Source organism: Callospermophilus lateralis, unplaced genomic scaffold (genome assembly GCF_048772815.1).
Source record: "Callospermophilus lateralis isolate mCalLat2 unplaced genomic scaffold, mCalLat2.hap1 Scaffold_6373, whole genome shotgun sequence".
Lineage (NCBI taxonomy): Eukaryota > Metazoa > Chordata > Mammalia > Rodentia > Sciuridae > Callospermophilus > Callospermophilus lateralis.
Window position 1 is genome coordinate 74,596 of NW_027514753.1, and position 25,902 is coordinate 100,497.

The following is a 25,902-nucleotide window of genomic DNA, read 5'->3' on the forward strand; positions in this document are numbered from 1 at the left end:
TCTGTGATAAACTAATAGTCTCCTGTTTTCTTGGTCGGGTATGATGGGTGGTACAGGCCTGTAATCCCAGCAACAAGATGACAAGTTGGAGGCACCTCAGCAAGACCCAGACTCAAAATGAAAAATAAAAAGGGCTGGGGATATAGTTCAGTGGTAGAGCACCACTGGGGTTTAATCCTCAGTAACACACATAATTTTCTGAACATTTACCTGGCATGACTAATCTGTAATAAGTGGATAAAAATCCTTTAACTATCTTTGTAAATATCCTAGGTTTGAGAAAGAGAGGAGAGGGTCTTTCCTTAAAAGCGTCCAAAGTCTAGGGTTGGGGACATAACTCAGTTGGTAGAGTTCTTCCCTAGCATGCATCAGGCCCTGGGTTTAATCCCCAGCACCATTAAAAAAAAAAAAAAAAAAAAAGCCAAAGTCTAGCCGGGAGAGATGGAAATATAAATAAAAAGTGTAAAATAACAAGAGAAAGATCATAATAGGTTTACTCACAAACTGACATGTTTTAGGGATGCATGGAAATTTGTCACCAGCCCAGAGACAGGGGAGCATTCCAGAAGAAAAAAATTGTGTGTCACAACTTGAACTCACTGGGCAGGAAGATCAGTTCCCGGCCTTAAAAAACGGAGACCAGACCTTGTACAGAAAGTACCTCAAAGAACCACTGTCAGCTACAGCTAGTGAACATTTCCACAGGTTACCATAGTGAATGCTTGTCCAAGAAGCAAGATGAGGGACTCAAACAAGAGACATTTGTCGAAAATTATCAGAGATCTCTAATACTTTTGTGTTTAAGCCTTAAACAACAATGGAACTGAAATCCTGTTTCAGCCAAAAGCCTCACTTTCCTCACAACACTGCAAGTGTTGCCTTTTGCTGAACCGATTACTCAACCTGTGGAGAGCTAATAATTTATGCCGCCCGGATCTCGGCGAGAGAAAAGAGAACCAATAATGGCAGGCAAAGCAGAGGCCTAGTGGGTCCGGCTGCGGTCTCCAATTTCTTCTGAGTTTCACATTTTCTTTAGATGATCATCAATCTAAATGGTCCTCATACCTACTCCTTGTGCTCGCCCTTTCCCTCCTTCTTTCGCTCTACCAGGTTCTCCAGTTTTCAGGAACCAGAGTTAGTAGCTGACCAGGTGCTCCCCAGGCCAGCCTTTTCCCCACGCCCCAGCCGCAGCCGCAGCCCCGCCTTCCCCAGCCCTCGCGGTCTCAGGCACAGGAGCTGAGCGGAGGGGCGGGGCGGCTTCGGGCGGGGCGGCGGCGCAGGCGCAGCGGCACTGGGCTCGCCGCGCTGAACTGCAGCTATGGAGCAGGCACCGCCGGACCCCGAGAGGCAGCTGAAGCCTGCGCTCCTGGAGCCGCTGGGTCGTCCCGACGCTGGGCTGGAGGCTGTGGCCCTTGAGGATTCAGGAGGAGTCCGGGCTGGAGCGTGTCTGGAGGAATCCGCCGCCGCCGGCCCCCTCGTCCGGTTCCGCTCGTGCCTGAGGGCGGACTCCGGCGCCGCCGGTGGCTGAGCGAGCAGCCGGCGGCGGGGCGGGAGATGGTGGGGTGGGCTCCGGCAGGACCGCGCCGCCGCCGCCCGGAACCTGGGCTTGGCACCCCCCCGCCGGCCCCCACCGAGCGGAGCTCTGCTTCCTCCTCGCCGCATCCCTGTGGGAAGCGCCGCCTCTACTCCCGGCTTCTCCGCCCGCCCGCTTCTTCCTGGCCGGACGGACCCCGCAGCGCTCCACTCCGGTGGCTGGAGGAGCAGCTCTCCAGCCAGCCTTTGCAGCCCCTCTTCCATTTTCCCTTTTCCACCCGGCCTCTCAGGATCTCGCTGGCCGGGCGCTGAGGCGAGGGAAGAGGCTGGGGTCGCCACGGCAAAGATTCCTGCTGCCACCCCCCTGCGGGGGTGGCCGGGGTTCCCGGCTGGGGGGGCACCGTTCTGGGTGAGGCATCCACCACGGTGAGGCCCCTGAGCCGCTGCCTGCTGCCCCTCGGTGCTGCTGCTACTACCCCGCCTGCTGTTGCTCCTCCATCTCCGGATCGGATCACGGTGAGGGAAAGACGAGCCAGGAGAAGGCGACTTCTGACAACGATAATAGTTATGCACGAGTGCGAGCTGTGGTGATGACCCGAGATGACTCAAGTGGTGGATGGTTACCCCTTGGAGGGAGTGGACTAAGCAGCGTCACTGTCTTCAAAGTCCCTCATCAGGAAGAGAATGGCTGTGCTGACTTTTTTATCCCTGGAGAGCGACTCAGGGACAAAATGGTAATGAATAGTGTATCTATCACTATAAGTTTAGGATATGGTCTACAAAATGGATTATCTATTTAAATTTATGATTAGTGTATTACTTACAAGAATAATTTTTTCTTGTGACTCTGATTGTGTTCCTGGAGCTATTTTTCTGTTAAAGACAGTGAAATATGACAGTTTTCAGAACTGGATCTGACATACACATTGGATGTGTGTGCTGCTTTTCTGTTTAAGCTTAGTGCAAGAACATTAATGAATAGCACCCCCCCCCCTTATTAAACCATTTACATAGTGCTTCCCTTCTCTCCACTATTTCCTGTACCAGACATTAGCAAATGGTAGTTCAGGCCTACCACATTTTTAAAATATGAACTATTAGCTAACAGTGGTTTTATATTTTTAAATGGTTCATAAAAATCAAAGAAGAATCATAATTTTGTGACACATAAAAGTTATGTGAAATTCAGGTTTCCTTGTCCATAAATGAAAGTTTATTAACTATGACTGAAATTGTTCATTTATGTTTATTTGTGACTTTTTTTACTCTATATAAAGTCAGAGTTGAGTAATTGAAACAGAGACCATGCATATCTGACCTCCCTTGCTGGAAAATATTGCTGATTCCTGCCCTAGGCTCTTATGTTCTCAGGTTCTCTCTTCATTCCCCATATTAATGTACTTGTTTTAGGATCATAAAATTACAAGGTGGCCAGCCTAATTTTTAATGCTATGATCTTCCACTCAGATAGATGTTTTCTTACATTTATGTGTTTTTGTAATATTTGATAATGTAAGTTATTTGCTCTTTCAGTTAGTGTGAAAAGCTCTTCATGATTTGTTTCAGAGTCAAAACCAATCATATATAAAAAGCTGAGTGATGTAGTATCATTTATGCATAAAGGAAAAGGAGAGCATAAACAACCAAAATGAAAAGTGCTTGAAATTTTTAAGACCCTTGAAAGTAACTAGAATTCCCTTTAAATATACATTTGTGAACCAGTTTATGAGGCTGTTTAACTTATGTGTTGTATTTGTGGAAGTGTGTTTCAATAAACAATTCTTTATCCAAAAAAAAAAAAAAAAAGAAAAGAAAAAAATAACTTCTTAAAGTTTGTTTAAAAAAAAGAGAACTGGTCACATTTTAATCTTTGACTTTTCCTGGCTTGTCTTCCTTTGCTCCTGAACACAGCTGAACACCAAGGGGCCGGAAACATCAGTAACAATAATGGAGGAAGATGATGGTGATGGAGAGGTTCGGCCTGTCACTGCCCCACGACATGGCCATACAAGACCAGTGAGTGACTAATGACCTGGTGTGCACATCTGTGCATGTGTGTTTCAAGAAACAGCTGTTTGTGTTTGACTTTCAGAGATAATTTCAATAAGCCTTCAGGATTAAAATATTTTACTATGAGAAAATTAATTTAAGATTAAATTAAAGTTTTTAACCTAAAGAGCACTCATCAAAAACCACTTTTTTGAAAAATAAAAATCTATGGCTTCTTTAAAAGTTAGAATACTTAACTCACTGGGTTTTTTCTTTCCATGTTTTGCCCCCTTTTCCAGAAAGGTCATCTATTGCTCTGTTTATTCTCTGTTTCATAATGTGGGTAACTCTTCTACCTAAAACTTAGATCTCTTTCCTCTTCCCCAGATTATGTATTTTATTTCTCATTTTGACATTTCTCTCAAAGCCTTGATGGCATTCTAAAGACAGTTGAAAGTGAAATTCCTCCCCAGCTGAGGAGAATTTCAACAGTAAAGAGCTCAGATGGAGCCAGGGAGAGAAGTACTAAGGGGGCTGGACTGTGATGTGGTGGCTCGGAGGACTGCCATTGGATTCCCAATCTCATGACAGATGGCTATGTTTTCTATATTCCTTACGACTGGCTCTTTGAAGTGAAAGGGAGGGTAGGCGTTATATTTGTGTAAAATGTTTTGTGGAAACTAGTTATTTCATCGTCAAGATTTCTAGTCTTTTGCATTTTCTCTTTTTATGAAAAACATTAGTTTTAAAGTGTGCTGCTATGTTGTTTTACTATTATATTTTTTTAACTTTAAAAAATATTTTTAGTTGTAGATGGACACAATACCTTTGTTTTATGTAGTTATTTTCTCTGTGGTGCTGAGGCTCCAACCCAGGACTTCACACATACTAAGTAAGCACTCTACCACCGAGCTACACCTGTTATACTATTTTAGATCTGGGCACACCGAAATTTTATTCATAGGCCTGCTATTTTGCTAGTTATCCTTTTTTTTGGCACTTTGGATTGAATCCAGGTATACTTAACCACTGAGCCACATTACCAGCCCTCTTCATTATTTTTTATTTTGAGACAGGGTCTCGCTCAGTTGTTGAAGCTGGCTTTGAACTTGGAATCCTCCTGTCTCAGTCTCTCAGTTGCTGGGATTACAGGCATGCACTGCTGCATCCAGCTACTAGTTACACTTTTAAATACATTCATGCTATGGCAAAGATAAATGTTTCACATTTTTTTCACTATATGTTTTTTCCTAAGTCTGAAAGCATGGCATTCCTTAGAACAACAGCAAAAAAATAACTTAGTTTTGGTTAAAAATTAAGGAATTCTCTGAATAGTGTTCCAATAAGAATATCTGAAAATATTTTTTTTCAAATCTCAGTCATGAACTATATCTCTGCATATTTCCACACAGTCTATAACTGATGCTCTTCCTGCACGTCTTGGTGACGCGACTGTCAGCAGTGCTGCCAAGTCTTCAAAAAAACAGAAAAAGAACACAAATTGGACCGATGAGGAGATTGTGGCGAAAATAAGTATGTTATCTACTTTTTATATTATTTATAAGTTAACATTTCTTAAAACATTTGACCCAAGTCTGGGATACAGCTCAGTAGCAGAGCACTTGCCTGGTGTGTGCAAGACCCTCAAGCCTTCCACAGCACTGAAAAAAAAAAAAAAAACAGTTGAACTGAAATATATACCTTTTATTTTAGCTAAGGCAGAAAGAATAACTGTTTCTTATAGAAGTAATGGCTTCAGTGCAAATGTAGTGAGCTGGGCATGGTGGCACATGACTATAATCCCAGCAATTTAGGAGACTGAGGCAGAAGATTTCAAGTTCAAGGTCAGTCTGGGTAACTTAGTGAGACTCTTGTCTCAAAATAAGATATAAAGGGCTGGGCACATAGCTCAGAGGTAAAGTGCCCCTGGATTCTACTGCCAGTACCACCCCCAAAAAGTGAAGGCAAAATATTATTCATTTTGTTTGTTATTGCATTTGAAATATATTATGCATATTATGCATATATATTGATAGTGAAGTCAGTCCCTTCGGGAGCAATACTATTTCCTATGAGCCAAATGTAAAGGGTCTGAACATGGACACAGTTGGAAACCTTATCAAAGGAGGTTTGTATATATTTGTCCAGACCTATAGCTTTTCAAAATAGAAACATTTAGTCATAAAATATATTCAAAGGAAAAACACATTTTCCATGTCTCTCTAAAATCACTTAATATCAGTGGCCTGAATCAAGCATTATAAATAATGTAAACAGTTCCAGGAAGGAGGTCACAATAATGTCTGATTATAAGCCCCCACTAACTATAGTTATAGAGAACAATGTGATGTAAAAGCTCAAGGACAAATACTTTAGAGATGGGTGTTATAAGCACTTATGTATTCAACATTTATTTGTTCTGGATTCCTCAGTATTTTCCAATATAAAACTGCTTTAACTCTGTGACATCCTAGAGATATTTGTATATAGGGCTGCTGCTTTTAAAAATAAACTAAATTAGTTTAGTGTGACTATTCATTTGTGACCTTTAGTTATCACATCCCCTGTCTTTATGCCCTTAGCTTCTTGGTTTGAATCTTAGTAGCTAACTTGAGATTGAATTACCTACATAAGATTATTTATGTGAGTTTCCTTGACATGGCCCTGTCTTCTTTTATATTGAGTAAGTGAATTTTTAATGTGATTTTCTTACATTTTGACTTTACTGGTCATCAGAATTCACACTAGGGTTTTATATCCAACCTCCTAATTTTACCATTTCTTGGTCATTACTTTGAACATTGCTAAAACAGATATATGATTATTCCATAGTAGAGTAATGTCTGTAGTAGGAGGTGATTTCCTAAATATATTGAAAAAAGATATCCTGGAATAGTCAGAAAAGTCAGTTAGGATTATTCATTTGGCTATCATTCATTTATTATTACTGATAGTTGTTTCATAATTTATCATTAGTGTATGATACATGCAGTGAGGAAGAAAAGTAGAGTGCAGAATTTCCCACGAATTGCCAAGTTGTTGTTTGTTTTTGAACCTAGGGGTGCTTTACCACTGAGCTATACCCCAATCCATTTCATTTTTTTTTTTTTTTTTGTTTGCAGACAGGGTCTCACTGAGTTTCCAAGACTGGTCTCCAGCTTTTGATTCTTTTCCTTCAGCTCCTGGTTATTTGGGATTTCAAGCATGTGCAGACTAGAACATTCAATTGTTCTGAAATGTCATGATGTTTGAGAAAGTGATTGATTAAGAGTCCCAACCTAATGGAGAGTATGTGTCTTCTTGTTTCGAACACACTTTTGCTTTTCTTAAGTTTCTTCAGTGTTTTGTTTGGAACCATTTATTGTTGAAACTTGATGTGTTTGAAAACCACTGTTTTAAAATCAGTAGAGTTTATTAAAAGGAATGGTGATAGTAAAATTAATTTGTTTTTAAAATACTTGACTGAACTTTCAGTGTTGTTTTTGTTTAAAATAGGAACTAAGGTGAGCATCGGTGACCCTAAAACAAAATATACAAGATATGAAAAAATTGGACAAGGGTAAGTGATTATGATTGTATTATAATATTCACTACTTACTGGGTATTCAACATGAGCTCTCCTCCCTCCCCCACACCAACATAAGAACTCACTGTATTCAATGAGTGGTACCTTAGGGGATTTGTGTAAATACATAATGCAATTGTTCAAAAACCCTACATGTTAACAATGACTTTACATCATTGTTTCTTCTTGAATGTTATTTCTCATAGATGGTAAGGGGTTATTAAATGGAAAAGTTGCCCATGACATGTTTAAAAGCCAACTTTATTGCAGGATTATAGGCCATAAAATCTTGGGGCTGGGTATGAAGTTCAGTGTAAAGCATGTGTCTGAATTACATGAGATCTTGGCTTCCATCCCTGGCATTGCAAAACCAAAGCAAAGCAAAGCAAAGCAAAGCAAAAACCCACACATTGATCTGGGCTTGCTGGTGCACACCTATAATCCCAGCAACTCAGGAGGCTGAGTTAGGAGGATGGCAAGTTTTCAGCCAGCCTCAGCAATTTAGTAACTAAGATAAAAAGGACTGGGGAGTTAGCTCAGTGCTAAGGTACCCCTGGGGTTCAATCCCAGTACTAAATAAATAAATAAATACACAAAATGTTTTTGAATCCTATTATTGAGTATTGATCTTTGAGTCTGCCACTCTGATTTTGTTCAGTAATTTGTTTTTAAACTGTGCTAAGCTCTTTCCTGTATTGCTTTAGAGCAAATGAACATGTTGAATTTTTATTGTTACTAATCTCTAGAAAATGTTCTATGAACTTAGAGAGAATTAGTAGGATTTAGAATGAGAATTTTTTGAAACATCCTTAATTTCTTTTTCAACAACTAAATTCAGTTCAGCACTGATTTTAATACTAACAAAAAATTGAAAATCAACTGAATATTTTGAACATGATAATGTTGAATAATTAATAACGAGTGAATAAGAATCATGCCTATGTATGTGGATAGGTATCAGAAATCCAGGTGAATTATTTATTAGTTTGTTTGTGGTGCTGGGGATTGAATCCAGAGGTGCTTCACCACTGAACTAGTTTACTTTTCAAGCCTCTTTACAGGTGTGTGCCAGATGAATTTTTAAAAGCAAATTGCAGAGAAATACCTAAACAACTTCATGATTGAAAGTATAGGAAAGCGCTTAGAAAGTCGCACGTCAAATACAGATGAACACCCAATGCAGGTTCCCTGAGGTGGAGGGAGAATGCTGCAGGCAAGGGCACACCAGAAACTTCCAGGTGCAGTTGTTTGTTTCTTAAGCAGGGAGCTGTCAGAATGAGTGTCTGTTATTCTGCTGGGAGCCATCAGCCAAGTAGGTATGACAATTTCCTTGCCAGCGCACCACATGTTAATTGTGGTAATGCTGGCAAGGAAATAAAAATTGCATCACTGGGTCAGGACCTTTTCATTGTCCTGTTAGAATATCTTTCCAAAGTACCTTAGGCTTATGTACATTTTTTGGATACATATGTCCTTCCGCAGCACTAAGTCCTGATGAATCCAAATTTAAAAAGTTTAGAGTAAAAAGTGTTATTTTAAGTTTATCTTTGGGGAATATATACCCCTTTCCAATAATGCCGCAGTCTCTGGCTGGGCACAAATCACGAGTCTCCACACAGCTTGTAGATTCAAACAGCAATTCTTTATTCCCGAACTCACACCGGCCGTCTACAAACACGTTCTGGGGGAATCCACGTTCTCTGCCCAAATCCACACTCTGCCCAAATCCACTACTCCTGGGCTTCTGTCTTCCAAAATATACTGTCTGACCCTAAGAACTCAAGAGGAACTCAGCAGCAGGATACGCCCTATTCTAAAGGGGGAATACCCTAATCTCCTATTATGCTAAACCGCCCTATTCTAAAGGGGGAACACCCTAAACACGGATCCGCCCTGGTCCTTGAGCAAGGTCACCTTACATGCAATGTCCTGCAAAATGTTCTATTTCCATGAGTCCTTCCACTAAAGAAACATGGGGGTACGCTGGCAAGGAAATTGTCATACCTACTTGGCTGATGGCTCCCAGCATCTCCCCCCTTCTGATTAATTAAACAACAAGTAATGTGGCTTAAGGACGGTGTCTGGTAGGTTGTCCAGTTCAACATATGGTCCTTACCCGTCATTGGAAAACTGACCTTTAGGCGTCAGCCTCCTGTCTTAGGTTGATACCACTGCAACTGGATCATACCCGTCACTGACTACCGGTCCAGCATACAGCCATACTTGTGGATAGGTCTATGCACCAGTGGGGGGGGTGAGGTTCTTTGCCTCACCTCTGTTGGCCCCCAAATTTGGCCTTGGTGCCAGTGGGGGAGTGGCGTTAATGTGGCTTAAGGACCGTGCCTGGTAGGTTGTCCACTTCAACATATGGTTCTTACCCGTCATCGGAAAACTGACCTTTAGGCAACTGACCTTTAGGCGTCAGTCTCCTGTCTTAGGTTGATACCACTGCAATTGGATCATACCCGTCACTGACTACCGGTCCAGCATATAGCCATTGGCCCCCAAATTTAGACCATCACTAGCAGAAGGGAGGAGGATACAGAAATGCCACGACACCAAGCCAATTGACAGTTTTTTTGGAAAAATTGCATCATTGGTGACACCATCAGCAAAGATCACTGGTGACACCATCAGCAAAGATATGCCAGCATTACCACAATTCGCTGTACCAAATGATAGTTACATAGTCTAGGCAAGTTCTGTAAGCAGTTCAAAGTGGAGGAATCTATCAATATGTCCGTCTCCTCCCAAAGTCCGTTTCCTCCCAAAGTAAGTTGACTCCTTGATTGAGCATACTTGTTGAGTTATATTCATTGGGATGAAGATAGGAATTCTGGCAATGATGCTAAAAAGACATTATCCTGAAAAGAATTATTAAATATAATGAAAAGGAAAGGTGAAAGTAAACAAACAGATCTGTTAACCTCCTTAAAAAACAATCCGTTTACCTGATTTAAATTAGTAAACAAGCAGATCTGTTAACCACCTTTAAAAACAATCCTTAACAGCTGTTTACCTGATTTAAATTAAGCCATTTAAATCACGTGAATAAAAAAAATAATTTGGATCCATATTCTCATGAGCGCTCCTCATATATGAAATATGGACATACGCACACACAGACATATAACACAAAACACAAATGTGCAAACAAACGTACAACACATAAGATAATAATAAAGGCCTTGTAGCTTTACCTAGGTGAAATCTCCATTGCAATGTTTAAAAACTCCACAGTCAAAAAATAAAACTGATCAAAAAAACCAAACCATTAACCTAGGTTTGTATGAGCTCAAAAAATAAAAATAGAACCTTATGATGTGGAAAAATGCAATAATAAGATAGATATTGAAAAAAGCATCCTGGTTAATCACAGTTGCAGATGTAAGAATGGCCAAGCTGGAGTTCTGGATATCAGCTGTTATGGATTTGAGTCAAATCATCTTCTTTTCGATCTGTAGAAATCGTTTTAGTTAGTCTTTCTGGAATCCAAATCGGCTGCTGTTCTCCCTGTGGAAACACACAAACGGAGCCCCGACTCCAGACAATCACTGGGTCAGGACCTTTCCATTGTCCTGTTAGAATATCTTTCCAAAGAACTTTAGGCTTATGCACATTTTTTGGATACATATGCCTTTCCGCAGCACTAAGTCCTGATGAATCCAAATTTAAAAAGTTTAGAGTAAAAAGCGTTATTTTAAGTTTATCTTTGGGGGATATATACCCCTTTCCAATTCCCTCTTTTTGCTTTAATAAGTACGTTTTAATAGTTTGATGAGCTCTTTCAACTATGCCTTGTCCCTGTGGATTGTATGGAATTCCTGTTATATGAGTAATACCAAATGATGAGCAAAATTGTTTAAAAGAGGTAGAGGTATAGCCAGGACCGTTATCAGTTTTTAACTGTTTAGGAACGCCCACAGTGGCAAAATTTTGTAAGCAATGAGCTATAACATCTTTAGTTTTTTCTCCGGCATGAAGGGAGCCCATCAAAAATCCGGAAGAAGTATCAACTGTAACATGTAAATATTTTAATTTTCCAAATTCTGGCAAGTGTGTGACGTCCATCTGCCAAATATGGTTAGGTATCAGTCCTCTAGGATTGACTCCAAGATTAACTTGTGGTAAAAAGGTCACACAATTTTGACATTGTTTTATTATATGTCTGGCTTGTTCCTTAGTTATTTTAAAACGCTTTTGTAAAGTATTAGCATTAACATGGAATATTTTATGAAAATTCGTAGCTTCTTCTAGTGTAGAGAAAATATGTATGTCATGTGTAGTTTTATCTGCTAAATCATTGCCCAAACTAAGGGCTCCAGGTAATCCTGTATGTGCTCTAATATGTCCTATAAAGAATGGATCTTTTCTGTCCCAGATTAGACTTTGTATAGTGGAAAACAAAGAGAAAACAGTAGAAGAAGGGGAAATCCTACCAGCATCTTCAAGAGATACTATAGCATTAACTACATACTGACTATCAGAAAATAAATTAAATACAGAATCTTTAAACATTAAAAAGGCTTGTAATACTGCATTAAGCTCTACCTTTTGAGCTGATTGTTTGGGTACTAAAAATGTAAAAGTTTGATCAGGGGTAACTACTGCTGCTGTACCATTATTTGACCCATCAGTGAATATATTTGGAGCATTCATGATAGGGGTTTTTCTTGTCATTTTTGGAAAAACTACAGGATGCTTAGACCAAAAAGACAACAAAGGATTAGATGGTAAGTGATTATCAAATGAAACATTAGATTTACACATGATTATTGCCCAAGTATTTAACTCATTAGCTAACTCATCAATTTGATCCACAGTATATGGAGTAATAATTTTATTGGGAGAAATTCCAAACACTCCCTTCGCTGCTTTTATTCCTTTGAGTATTAATTGTCCTACAGCCTCAGGATACCTAGTAAGAATAGTGTTAGGAGAATAAGATAAATGTATCCACAATAATGGACCTTCTTGCCAAAATACTCCTGTAGGAATATTTTTTGTTGGTAGTACAATAAATAATAAAGGCAGACTTATATCAATTCTATCCAAATGTATATTTTCCATATATGTTTCAATAATTTTCAATGCCTTTCTTGCTTTAGGAGTTAACATGCGAGGTGAGTTTGGATCTGATGGACCTTTTAGAATATCAAATAAAGGTCCCAACTCTCCTGTTGGTATGCCTAGATAAGGCCTTATCCAATTTATGTCTCCCAATAACTTTTGAAAGTCGTTAAGTGACTTGAGTTGATCTACTCGTATTTGAATTTTTGGTGGACGGACCATGGTTGAGGATAATAGAACTCCTAAATAATTAATTGGAAAATTTAATTGTACTTTATCTATTGCTATCTCTAGATTATAATTTTTTAATAAGTTTGTAAGTGTAGCATAACATTCCAGCAATATGTTTTTATCTTTATGTGCCAATAATATATCATCCATATAGTGAAATATTTGTAGTTCAGGATTTTGATTTCTAAGTGGCTGGATTGCTTTATTAACATATATTTGACACATAGTTGGACTGTTAGCCATCCCTTGAGGGAGTACTTTCCACTCATATCTCTGATCAGGACCTTCATGATTTAATGCAGGGATAGTAAATGCAAAACGTGGACTATCCTCGGGATGAATTGGAATTGAGAAAAAACAATCTTTAATATCTATGGCTAAAACATGCCAGGTTTTTGGCAAAGCAGACAATTGAGGAATCCCTGATTGAGCAGGTCCCATAATAACCATCTCATTATTAATGGCTCTTAAATCTTGCAATAATCTCCATTTACCAGATTTCTTTTTAATGACAAAAATGGGAGTATTATGGGGAGATATGGAAGGTTGTATATGTCCTTCCACTAATTGTTGTTTGACCAGATCATGGGCTACTTGTATCTTTTCTTTAGTCAGGGGCCACTGAGGAACCCACACTGGTCTTTCTGATTTCCAAGTAATTTTTATTGTCTCAGTGGCCCTTTCTGAAAATCCAACCCATGTCTGTCTGCTCCTTGATCTATTTGAATTGGTGCTGCTATATCTTGTCCTTGTTTTCCTAATCTTTTTTCTTTCCTAAAACCTTGTCTAGCCCTAGTAGTGGGCGCATTAGGATTGATGTTATTTGTTAACGTCAAACCTAATTGATCTAGGACATCTCGTCCCCATAAATTTATAGGAAGATGATCCAATACATATGGCTGTATAGTTCCCTCACATCCTTCAGGATCCTTCCAATCTAATACCATTGCACTTCTATGGGGATTAGTAGCCACTCCTAGGCCTCGAAGCGTTTGAGTGGCTTGTTGTAATGGCCAATGTTTTGGCCATTCCTGACTAGATATGATGCTAAGGTCTGCACCTGTGTCCAGTAGCCCATTAAAGTCGTGTCCTTGAATATTTAGTTTTAACATTGGGCGAGAATCTAAATTTAAAGACAACATAGCCCAATCTACACCTGTGGAGCCTAATCCCCTGGAACCTCTTTTTACACTATGACTAGGAAATTTATTATGTAGGCTGGGTATTATTAACAACTGTGCTATTCTATCTCCAGGTGAAATTACTGATATACCTCTTGGAGAACTAGCTATAATTTTTATTTCAACTACATAATCGGGATCAATTACCCCAGGACTTATCATAAGTCCTTTTAATGTAGATGAACTACGTCCCAATAATAAGCCTACTGTCCCTTGGGGAAGAGGTCCTTTTATTCCTGTGGGAATGATTTGAACTCCCATCTCTGGAGTTAGTACTGCTCTGGCAGAGGCGCAGATGTCCAACCCTGCGCTCCCTTGGGTTTGTCTGATGAGGGATTTAATGGACAATGTGTCCTGGGCACTACTCTGATGGTGTTGCTGGGTTCCTCCACTGCCACGTATATTTGTGGTTGTGGGCCCCGGAGCATTGGGCCCCCTTGACCGTTTTTTGGCAATGGAGCCTGATGCCTTTCTCCACGATATCGTGGGTAAATACCTGGTCCTTGTCCGTTTTTTGATAAGGGAGTACCCTCTATGGTAGTTTGAGAACGGCATTCATTAGCCCAATGTCTCCCTCTACGGCATCGTGGGCAAATACCCGGTATTCTATTTCTTTGATACCTAGTTTTGTTAAATCCTCCTCCTATGGGGCAACTCCTTTTAAAATGTCCTGTTTGTTCACAATCATAGCATGTTTTTGGCCTGGCATCTAAAGCCTGTTGTACTGCAGCTGCCAAGACTTGCCCTTGTTCATTAATATCTCTGCATAATTTAATATATGTGTTTAAATCTTCATGTCTCCATGGTCTAATAACCTCTCTGCAGCAACGATTTGCTTGGTCATAAGCCAGTTGTTTTATTAATGGCATTGCTTGTTCCGTATCCCCAAAAATTTTGGCAGCCGTTTGAATTAGCCTATCTACAAAGTCAGCGTAAGGTTCATTAGCTCTCTGTATTACCTTAGATAGCTGACCTTGTAAATCTCCATGTCCTTGTAAAGTCTTCCATGCCCTAACTGCGTCTGCAGCAATTTGTGCATATATAGCAGGATCATATTCAATTTGTTGCCGCTGACCCTCATAAGGTCCTTTCCCTAGCAACATCTCTAGATTTCTTTGAGGGTAACCGGCTGCTGCATTTCGCCTAGCTGTCTCTGCGCAAAATTCCTCATTGGCAACCTTCCATAACAAATATTGTCCTCCATTTAGCACAGATTTACACATGCTAGCCCAATCTGCTGGCGTCATGTCCAAGTTAGTAATGGACTCGACCATGCTCACCGTGAAGGGAGCTTGGGGACCATAGGTTGTTACAGCCTCCTTTAACTGCTTCACTGTTTTAAAATCTAAAGCACGGTGAATTCGCTGCCCTCCTGCCTGCTCAAGTACAGGGCATGCTAATCTTCGAGGTCCTGTCTCAGGATCCCAATTATCAACTACAGGGTTTGAGGGCCACTCAGCTGTCTCTATCGGTGGGGCTGTTGGTTGAATTACGCCCTCTTGTGATAAAACGGAGTTAGTAACAGCCTCCTGTTGTGGCCTTTTTCCTAACAACCCCTTTTCCTTTAAATTTTCTTCCTCTGTCTGACTAGCTCGAGAGACCTTCTCTTTTGCTTGATCTAAAATGTCTTTCTCCATGTTCTGAACCTCTAACAATTTACTTAAGATCTTTTCAGTTTGTTTTAATCTACTATAAAGATAACGCAACCCAATAAGATAACACAAAACGAAACCGAAACTGAATGAAACAAAAACGGAATAAAAAATCGTTGTATCAATTTTCTCTTCCTCAGGGCCGACAAACTTCAAGCCTTTAGTCAACCATTTTTTCCAGTTTGCCTGAGAAATTTCTAGGGATAGGCAGCTTGAAAGAAAAACAAAATAAATCAAAAGAAGAACACATTGTTTTTTGAAATGGTCACCCATTCTCTCGCCTTCCCTCAGGGGCGAGCAATTTCACTTACCCCCAAGCTTCAGGCGTTCCGCGTACCAGCCACCAAATGCCGCAGTCTCTGGCTGGGCACAAATCACGAGTCTCCACACAGCTTGTAGATTCAAACAGCAATTCTTTATTCCCGAACTCACACCGGCCATCTACAAACACGTTCTGGGGGAATCCAGGTTCTCTGCCCAAATCCACACTCTGCCCAAATCCACTACTCCTGGGCTTCTGTCTTCCAAAATATACTGTCTGACCCTAAGAACTCAAGAGGAACTCAGCAGCAGGATACGCCCCATTCTAAAGGGGGAACACCCTAATCTCCTATTATGCTAAACCGCCCTATTCTAAAGGGGGAACACCCTAAACACGGATCCGCCCTGGTCCTTGAGCAAGGTCACCTTACATGCAATGTCCTGCAAAATATCCTATTTCCATGAGTCCTTCCACTAAAGAAACATGGGGGTACGCTGGCAAGGAAATTGTCATACCTACTTGGCTGATGGCTCCCAGCACTTAAGCAGGGAGCTGTCAGAATGAGTGTCTGTTATTCACTCTTTTCTTTATCTTTTCCACTATATTTTTGTAGGTCTGGAATATTGCAAATCAAAGTTTTAGCTACAAGATTACCTCCTCTTTTCCCTTTCCTTTTCCTGTTTTTAAGGTGCTAAATCTAAAAATTAACGGTGAGAAGGGAAAGTCTTTGGCTATTATAAATGGCAGTGATTTAAAAATCTGAATTCTGACTGTGTCTTGTTTCCTCTAGGTTTTCTGGTACGGTTTTTATTGCTATTGATGTGGCTCTGGGGAAAAAGGTAGCAACTTTTTCATACTTCTAGATGTTCTATTAGCTTTTTGGTTAGGAGAAAAACTAGATAAAGCTCAGCATAATCAATAGGAATATACATTTTAGTTGGATATATGTTGTAAGAATTAATCTATATAATTTTATAGCCATTCTCACATGAGGGTGAACAAAGAAGGAATTATGTCATTAATAAGCAAATATTTTTTAAAATGTTTTCCCAGGTTGGAGTGAAAAGAGGATTAATTCCTGGCACTGGACTGATCTTAGGTTGGTTAATCAACTTCAAGATAAATCTGAACATATTTAGGATTCGGGTAGTATAAAACACTGTGCATAGTCAGTGTGCAAGTGAAAATATTAATTTTTTTGTCAGCTATAATCTCACTATGTAATATCATGTGTTACTATAAATTAGTGACTGGTTGGTGTTTGTTATTTTCTAAGAGAACTAGGAAAACCATTTTTTTTCAATTCTGTTTCCATTATAGGTTATGATTAAACAGATTGACTTAAAGAAACACTCACAGAAGGAATTGATCCTTAATGAACTTTTGGTGATGAAAGAACTAAAGAACCCTAACATAATTCACTTCTTGGACAGGTAAATACATTTGAAGTTCTTTTAAACATTAGGATAAAAATATGGAAATTTATAGTCTGATGGTTCCATGAAGGATAGCCACTTTGAAGTGTCAATAGTGAAAAGTAAACTTAAAAGAGAAAGAGGAGAGGTGAAACTAGCCTACTCCAAGTTAGAAGGTGCTTTTGCCACAAGGATACTACTTGGCAAGTGAGAGCAGGCATCTAAATGAAGCACATTGCTGATGATGTGTATATTCATGCAAATGATCAGAAGCTAAAACATTAAGAAATGGTCAAATGGGATTCATGTCTTAACCCACAGAGCTGACCAGCAGACAATTCTTAAACATTTGCATCAGTTTTATTTCAAATGCTGTTCTTCATGGCAAATTGTATATGTTTATCTTTTGGCTCATGTAGGCCAAGTGCTGTGGTGCACACCTGTAATCTCAATGACTAGTGAGGCTGAGGCAGGAAGATTGTGAGTTCAACAACATCAGTGAGGCACTAAGCAATTGAAGGAGACCCTGTCTCTAAATAAAATACAAAATAGGGCTGGAGATGTGGCTCAGTGATTGAGTGCCTCTGAGTTTAATCCCTGGTACCCCACACCAAACAATAAAAAGGTAGTATAGATTAGCAATTGATGTTTGTTTTTTTTTTTAAAGATGGAATGGAAAATTAAGTATATCATTGAATATTGTTAAAAAGTTTTCAAATATATGAATGAAAGATGACTAGTAAAAAATGATACTGGTTGATTGCATTATGGTTACAAGGTGATTTTCATCCGCATATAAATTTGTTTAGGATGGAGAGATGATAATATATTTTGAGACTTTAGCCCTAATCATGGAGTCTGGAGGTCTGCATTCATGGAAATAAATTATCAGTACATTTCTCTGCTTTTTAAAATAATATTTCAAGTCAGCATGGAATGCTGGTTAAGATAAGCCATAGGAGTTGGAATCATTAGAACTTGACTTCAGATGCTGATTCTGTCACTTTCTATGTGATCTTAGATGAGTTCCTTCACCTCTCCAAGCCTCTGTCTCTGTATCTGTAAAACAAGACCAATAATCCCTATATGATAGGGTTATTTTGGTTGGAAAACTCCAAACTATACACCAAGACTACTATTATGGGCCAACTATGACTTAAAAATCATAATGAATATCATAATGGCCCTTGGACTTTTTTGTGCTGTTACATAGTAACTTTCCAGTTTTCTTCTTGGCTCTCAAACTATTAGCTCTGTAGTTTTATTATTATGACGCTTAATATTTGAACTCTTGAACAAAGAGGGTCATATGTTTAAAAAAATAAAACGTATGTTTTGTATGTTCTGTTTCTAGTTACCTGGTTGGAGATGACTTATTTATAGTAATGGAGTACCTTGACGGTGGGCCACTCACTGATGTTGTAACCGAAACCTGCCTGGATGAGGCGCAGATTGCTGCTGTGTGCAGAGAGGTGAGTTTGCTTTCTTTGGGATAAAGCAGAGTGGTGTGTGGTCAGCAAGAGATGAATTAAAGGAAAGTTGTTCTGCACAGGGAATTTTGGTTGTACACATCCTCTGCAAAATATCCCATACTGTTTCATCTCAGATGAGCATTTCAGGCCTTCATGTGTAGGGATACCTTAGGAATGGGGGTTAGGCCCTTTTTTATTCCTTTGCCAAATTGGGGATTGGATCCAGGGGTGCTCCACCACTGAGCTACATCTCCAGTCCTATTTATTTATTTATTTATTTAGAGACAATCTCAAAAGTTGCCTAGCTTGGCCTCGAACTTTTGATCCTCCTACTTCCACCTCTGGTGTAGCTGGGGTTACACACATGCCTGGTTAAGGTCTTTGAAGAACTAAATTCACCTGCAATCTCCTTATAGTCATCACAATAGTTTATCATCCAGACAGTGCACTTTTGAGAACAAAGTGGGGTGCTTTTAAAAATATACCACTCAGCCAGGTGTGGTGGTGCATGTCTGTAACCCCACTGACTCAGGAGGCTAAGACAGGAGGATTTGCAAGTTCAAGGCCAACCTCAGCAATATAGGGAGGCCCTAAGCAACTTAGTGAGACCCTGTCTCAAATTAAAATGTAAAAAGAGCTGGAGATGTCGCTCAGTGGTAAAGTCTCTCCGGATTAAATCTCCAGTGTCCCTTTTCTGGCACCCACCCCTACCCGCACCCCCCTCCCAAAATAAATTGGGAACGAGAACTGTCACAGACAAACAAGTCACATTTATCTTTAATATCAGTAAGTCTGCCTCTGGCTTTATTGAGCTCACGGAAGGTGAAGAAACTAGTAGTTTCTTTATGTTTTTTAATGAATTTCTTTTTGCTTAAGCTAGTAAAGTTTTCCAAATTGCCTAAGTATAAGCCCAAAACAAGTTCCATCTGTCTCTCCATAACTTGTTCTATAGAGGGGACTTGGGATAAATATTTGCTTATTGTCACTGAAACTGATTCTACTTTGTCTTGATGCCACAGGATCATTGTCATAAATGACAAAATTATTAAAGTTTATGAGGGACTATGGTGTAAAACATAGTGAACATAATATTTCTTAACAGAGTATATTTGGTCACTTAAAAAACTAATTAAAACTTAAGAATTTATCCATTAATACTTTGTTTTTCTCAATTTTTTCATAGTTGATATAAAGTCTACTTTAGGAGTTGTTCTAACTGCATTCACTTGGGGTTTCTTTTATGTGCCCAAAATTTTAACTTGTGACTAGTTTATTTCTACTTTTTGTATAAGTATTTTTCTCTGGCTTTATTCTTTCAAGAATCTGATTAAATGTCTGGAAAATATAACATGAAAATACCATTTATATGGTTTTTCTTTGTATAATAGTACAATATTTGGAATGGTATTTTTACTAGTTACAAATAATGTACAGACTTTGTTGTTCTACTCCGATGGGAATGAGAATAAAAAAATACAACTCACTTTTCCCAAGTGAATTTTGTATTCAAAAACTATGGGGCAAAGAATTTTTTAAATCTCACTTTATTCTAGTATTTAAGGAAGGGGGGTAATTTATCTTCACTTTTAAAAAAGTATTTTTAATTGTAGATGGACACAATAACGTTATTTTATTTATTTGTTTTTAATTGTGGTGGTTATTTTGTTTCTTTGTTTCAGCTCTGGGGATCAGACCTACCTCAAACATGCTGGGCTCTACCACTGAACTCTACCCCTAGCCATATATTTTCCTGGTTGGTGTCAGGCTGTGAAGATAGCTTGACCTAAAATCTACCAGAGAAGAAATGAAGAGGACAGAACATTATATTGACAACCCCCCTCAATGCAACCAGACCACCCTCCATCTTGCCTGCTTCTCTTAGTGGCTCACAATGATGAGACTTCTGAGTACCTCAGGTTTCAAATGCAAATAACCACAAGTTTATCCTCTACTGTGGAAATAATTTCTAAAGAATTTAGGCTCGTTTACCAAGTGCTTTGTACTCCTAGGCATTTAAACCTGAAAAGGCCTAGATATTATATGGACATATCCTTCATTTTAGAAGAGACCATAAGTTTTAAAAATCCATGGTAGAGATGGGGGATGTAGCTCAGTTTGCCTAGCATACACAGTGCGCTGGGTTTGATCACAGCACTGAAATAGAAAAAAAAAAAGAAAGAAAGAAAGAAAAGGAAAATAATTAGTGGTGGATGAGTTGGGCACAAGACAGGTATCTGCAGTCTTAGTATCTGCTTGGAAAGCTGAGGCAGGAGGATTGTTTGAGGCCAGCCTGGGCAACATAGAAAGGCCTTGTATTACAAAAAAAAAAAAAAAAAAATCACTGGGAAAAAAAAGGGCTTAGTAAGACATTATTTAATAATGCCTCTAGATGAGATCAGAGTGTGGGAAGGGATCTTCTTACTAATTAAGGTTTTATGTCTTCAGAACTCTGCATATGAGGGATGTTTTTCATTATAAATGTTAAGTATTGCAGGGTCTTTGGCTGAAGACTACAAACAGTGCTCAGGCCACAACTACTGCTATAATGACTCTGTGTGAGCTAGTAAATGGAACTTTCCAGGACTGTTTCATTGATACGTGTTTTCTTGTGTTCAGTGCTTACAGGCATTGGAGTTTTTACATGCCAATTATGTGATTCACCGCGACATAAAAAGCGACAACATATTTTTGGGGATGGAAGGATCCATCAAACTTAGTGAGTAACAAGTGAAGGAAAAGCATTCATTGTTTATTTTCTATTATGCTTTCCTCCCTTCTAAATTAAAAAAAAAAACCCTTTGTTTGTTAATATTTTTGAAAATTAAAATATGGAAGGAGGGGGCTAGAATTTAGTGGTAAAGACTATGAGCTGGGAACTGAACTGGGTTTAAATAGCAGAGGTGCTACTACTTGCGCAGTAATTTTGGGCAAGTTAATCTCTTTGTGTGTCTTTTCTCATTTATTCACTGAGGAAGATAATAGAACCAATCTCAGGATTGTTTTGGAGGTTAAACATGTAAAGGACTAAGAAGCAGTGCCTCGGCCTGTGCTAGTGTGGATGCTGCCTTAGAGATCAATTTGCAGTTGTTTCCGCCATCTGTTAGTTTTTCTCGTGGTACTCTTCAGCATTCTCTGAGTTTTACTCAGGATAGCCTTTTCAGGAGAGGGCTGTATGACCCTGACCTCAGGGATGACAAGGAAAACATCCGACTTTTCCAATGTTCTTCTGTATGAGACACAGCAGAGTCATGCAAAACAAGTGAACTTCGTTCCCCTGTGTCCATGGGTTTCTGGGTTTCTGCCATGCCCTCTGGAGGAGTGAAGCAGAGCTATTAAAGTACATCCTGTAAAAGTTATCAATCAGGTCATCAAAATAAAAGACTCTACCTTTACATTATCTTATTGGGCAAGTTGGGAATAGATAATCATATACATTGTTGGTGGAGACATATGAAAATGGAATTAGACTTTTTGGATCATGTTTTGTGGTGAGTCTGCCACTTACTAGATGAATAATCTTAGGGTGAATTAACTAAAAACATATATGTCATGGTTCCCCTATTTGTAAAAGAGAATAATTTAAATAGTAAGCATACCTGGGCCTGGGATTAGTGGAGCACACCTGTACTACAGTGGTTTGGAGGCTGAGGCAGGAGGATCACAAGTTCAAAGCCAGCCTCAGCAATTTAGCAAGGTCCTAAAGCAACTTAGTGTGAGACCCTGTCTCAAAATAAAATATTTAAAAAGCGTGGGGATGTGGCTCAGTAGTTAAGCACCATCAAAAAGAATAAAAATTTTAAAAAAAGGAAATTACCCAGAACAAATTTTTTAAACTTACCTTTTAAACTTACCTATTTCATAGGGTTATCATGAGGATTAGATATTTTTACAAGGTGCTTGAATGGTACCTGGCTTTTATAAACACTCCTTTTTATTGTAAATATTATTTTACCTAACAGTTTCTCTTTTCAGTATTCACTCCTATCGAATTACTAAATATAAGCACCACAATTAGTAAAAGGATATTCTATGCAACATGGTAAAGAAAAACTAAACCTGTCTTCAATATCAAACAGTAAAGAGATGGTAATTTGCTTTGTTAATACACCATAATATATTAGTTTTTTAAATGAGGCAGATAAATGCACTAATATGGAAGGATCTCTTAAATAAACCTCCTTCAGTTTTACTAAAATTTTTAGGATAAAATGTATTATTGAGAACAAAAGCCCACCTAATAATTTGCACTCTTTTGTAGGAAGAAGAAGCAAAAAGTGGCAGTATATAACATCACCAAAATATTCTAATCTCAGTCTGGACTACTTTATTATTAAATTCTTTAAATAAAATAGTCCAGATGCAATTATGTCATCTGAGGTGAACTCTTCTACAAAACCATATCTGGAAGCTATTAACTCTAGATGTTTTGTTTTTGTTTGTTTCTTAGCCAACTTTGGGTTTTGTGCTCATCTCACCCCTGAGCAGAATACATGCACTGGCATGCTTGGAACACCCTACTGGATGGCACCAGAAATGGTGCTGGGGAAAGCTTATGGCCCTAAAATCGACATCTGGTCCCTAGGGATCATGGCCATTGAGATGCTGGAAGGAGAGCCTCCATACATGAAAGAAGATCCCACACAGGTAAGACCAGTGTAACACCAGCTTCACCGCAAGAACAATACTTTCCCTTAAAGTGTAGTCGGAACTTCCTTGTGTTGTTCATTGGCCAAGAATTTAGGATCAAATCTTGATAAAATCTAACCTCTGCCCTTACTTTGTATCTACAAGTCACACTGCTTCTGAGTTACAGAGCTGACCATGTTAGCTAAGGAGTGTAGGAGTTTGTTAGTCGCTGTATGGTTTCCTGTTTGGGGTGTAAGTAAGCATGGACTCACCTTTCTACGTAGTTGAAGTCTCCTAGGTATGTGCCTCTCTCTACACAGTGAAGGTACTTTTCTTACCCATTTAAGTACCCTGGATATAGAAACCAGGTTATCCACTTTGAACTTCAGCCTCTGATCCCCAAGGTCCAGAAAAGAGGAAAACAAGATGACTCCTCTGAGAAAGCTTTATCATATGTGGCCCAATACCATTAGTAATTAAGGAAATACAAATCAGAACCACAGGACACCCCTTTACACCAAATGTCAGACAATAATCAGTGCTGGTGAGAATGTGGGAAAATTGGAATTGTTGGCCAGGCACAGTGGAATGTATTCAGTATGATGTTATAAGGGTAGACACATGACATTATTCATTTTTCAAACCCCACAGAATTATATAATACAATACAAAGAGTAACTCTAATATCAAGTGTCAGTATATCTGTATTTGTTCATTTGTGGTAGAGTGCTTGCCCAGCATGCACGAGTCCCCAGGGTTCAAGGCCCAGCACCGCCAAAAAACAACAAAAATGTATTTCTGTATAGATATGTATACACATAGATATCCTTGTAGTAAGTATATTGCACTGTAATCAAGATATCAATAACAAGAAAATGAGGGGCCAACATGGGAACATTTCAGGATCCACATTTTAAGATCCAGTAATCATTTGGAAAAAGCATTTGCAATTTGTCTTTTCTGTTTTGAGGAAGGTCAGCGAGATCCCTTGAAGTGTTCCTCCTGTCTCACAGGCAACTCAGCGAGGGTCTCTATTGTTATACAAAAAAATCCATTATTAGAAATAATTTCATTTCTAGAAACTTAAAGGTAATAATAAAAATTAAAGAATTCAAAGATTTTCTAAAGGGGATTGGTTAAATTATGAAAATACCCATATTAAGGCACTATTCAATTTAGCCATTAGAATGTTTTTATGGTCAGTTCTCAGGAATGATGAAGCTGGCATAGAGCTTTTGAAGGAAGAGAGTTTCAGTAGATCCAAATCGTTTTGAAATGTGACTTTTAAAAAGCTTGCGAAGGTTTAACAAGCTATAGTCCACATGGGTCATAGGATTGTCACCATCTTTCGATATACTTTTATGCACCCCAGGTGGGGTTTTTGTTGTTGTTGATTTTGTTTTCTTTAAGTAAATATATTGCATTTGTACTTCAACCCAGAAAAGATGAAGCTGCCAGGCCTGGGGGCACACACCTGCAATCTCATCTTCTGGAGAGGCTCAGGCAGGAGGATCTCAAGTTGGAGCCTGCCTGAGCAACTTAGAGATACCCTGTCTCCAAATAAATGACAAGAGGGCTGGTGTAGATAGCTCAGCAGTAGAGCACTTGTTTGCCTAGCATATTCCTGGATTCAATTCCTGCACCACCCCCTACAAAGAAAGGGCGGGGCAGGAGGCGAAGAAAGGAGTGAGGAAGGAAAGGAGGGAAGTCTAAGCAGGAGGAGGAGGAGGAGGATGAGAAACAATAAAGGAAGGGAAGGAGGGAGGATACAAAATTCAAGCAGGAAGAGATAATGATAACCTCATTTTACTCACTGTAGTATTTATAGTGATTGTCTTTGCAGAATTCAGAGGGGCTGGCAATGTTGTTCAGTGGTAGAGTGCTTTGCCAGCATGCACAAGGCCCTGGGTTTGGTTCCAACACCAACACCACACACACACACACACACACACACACAAAAAAAAAAAAAAAGTTCCATAAACTTGATAAATTACATTATAACTTGTTGAGCTACCTTAGAAATGTCATAAATGCTATAGCCAAAGGTTGCACACCTGTAATCCCGGTGACTGGGGAGGCTTAAGAGGGAGGAACACAAGTTTAAGGCCAGCCTCAAGAAATTGGTGAGACCCTATCTCAAAAATTAAAAAGAAGGGTTAGGGATGTAGCTCAGTGGTAAAGCCACCGTGGGTTCAACCCTCAGTATTCCACAACCCCCCCATTTAAAGAATGTCACAGATGTTGTTCTGTTTTTAGGCCTTACACCTCATTGCCAACAATGGAGCGCCAGGACTTGCGAACCCGCAAAAAGTTTCCCCGGCATTTCTGGACTTCTTGAATAAATGTCTTGAAGTGGAGGTGGACAAGAGAGGTTCAGCCAAGGAATTACTAGAGGTAAATTTGGAAATGATGTGATTTGGGGGAAATATTGACTCAACAGAAAGTTTTCATTTCACTGTTCATTGATCACTACCAATAAGGCAGCTGCTACATTTTAGGGTTTCATCTGCCAGGAGTAAAAGTTTAATTTCGAGATACTTTGTTTTTGTGTATTATCAAATATTGTGTCCATTTGATGCAGGTGTGAGTGTATTAATGGGCTGTTTAACTGTCGATCTTTAGAATTTAGAACAATTAAAACCAACTGTTTTCAAAACAATTTATGAAAGTTATGGTTGTGACTAAGAGAAGCTTGGGAAGGTATTAAAATATGGGTTGTTTACGTCAATTGTATTCATAAGTAGTCCTCAGGCCTTTGTTGAAAGAACATGTTTTGCTTCTAAATTATGCACTTTTTGTTTCCTCCCTTTGGCAGCACCCATTCCTGAATATGGCGAAACCACTCACAAGTTTAACGCCACACATCTTGGCGGCCAAGGAGGTTCTCCAGAAAAACTACTGAAATG

The 25,902-nt window shown here is 39.2% G+C and overlaps 1 protein-coding gene across 8 annotated transcripts; it reads left to right on the forward strand.

Moving 5' to 3' along the window:
• Positions 1–1,298: 1,298 nt before the first annotated feature.
• LOC143408293 (serine/threonine-protein kinase PAK 2-like) lies at positions 1,299–25,902 on the forward strand. Of its 8 annotated transcripts, none has more exons than XM_076867861.1 (10): positions 4,361–4,414; positions 6,645–6,810; positions 7,018–7,081; positions 16,537–16,582; positions 16,804–16,916; positions 18,253–18,370; positions 20,987–21,086; positions 22,818–23,014; positions 25,253–25,390; positions 25,812–25,902. In XM_076867861.1, the coding sequence occupies exons 5-10, from the start codon at positions 16,807–16,809 to the stop codon at positions 25,896–25,898; spliced, it is 750 nt and encodes a 249-aa protein (XP_076723976.1). In that variant the 5' UTR covers positions 4,361–4,414; positions 6,645–6,810; positions 7,018–7,081; positions 16,537–16,582; positions 16,804–16,806; the 3' UTR covers positions 25,899–25,902. The 8 variants fall into 8 exon arrangements, with proteins under 8 accessions (XP_076723981.1, XP_076723980.1, XP_076723976.1 ...); XM_076867860.1 differs by lacking the exon at positions 4,361–4,414 and adding an exon at positions 4,994–5,055; XM_076867862.1 differs by lacking the exons at positions 4,361–4,414; positions 16,537–16,582 and adding an exon at positions 4,994–5,055.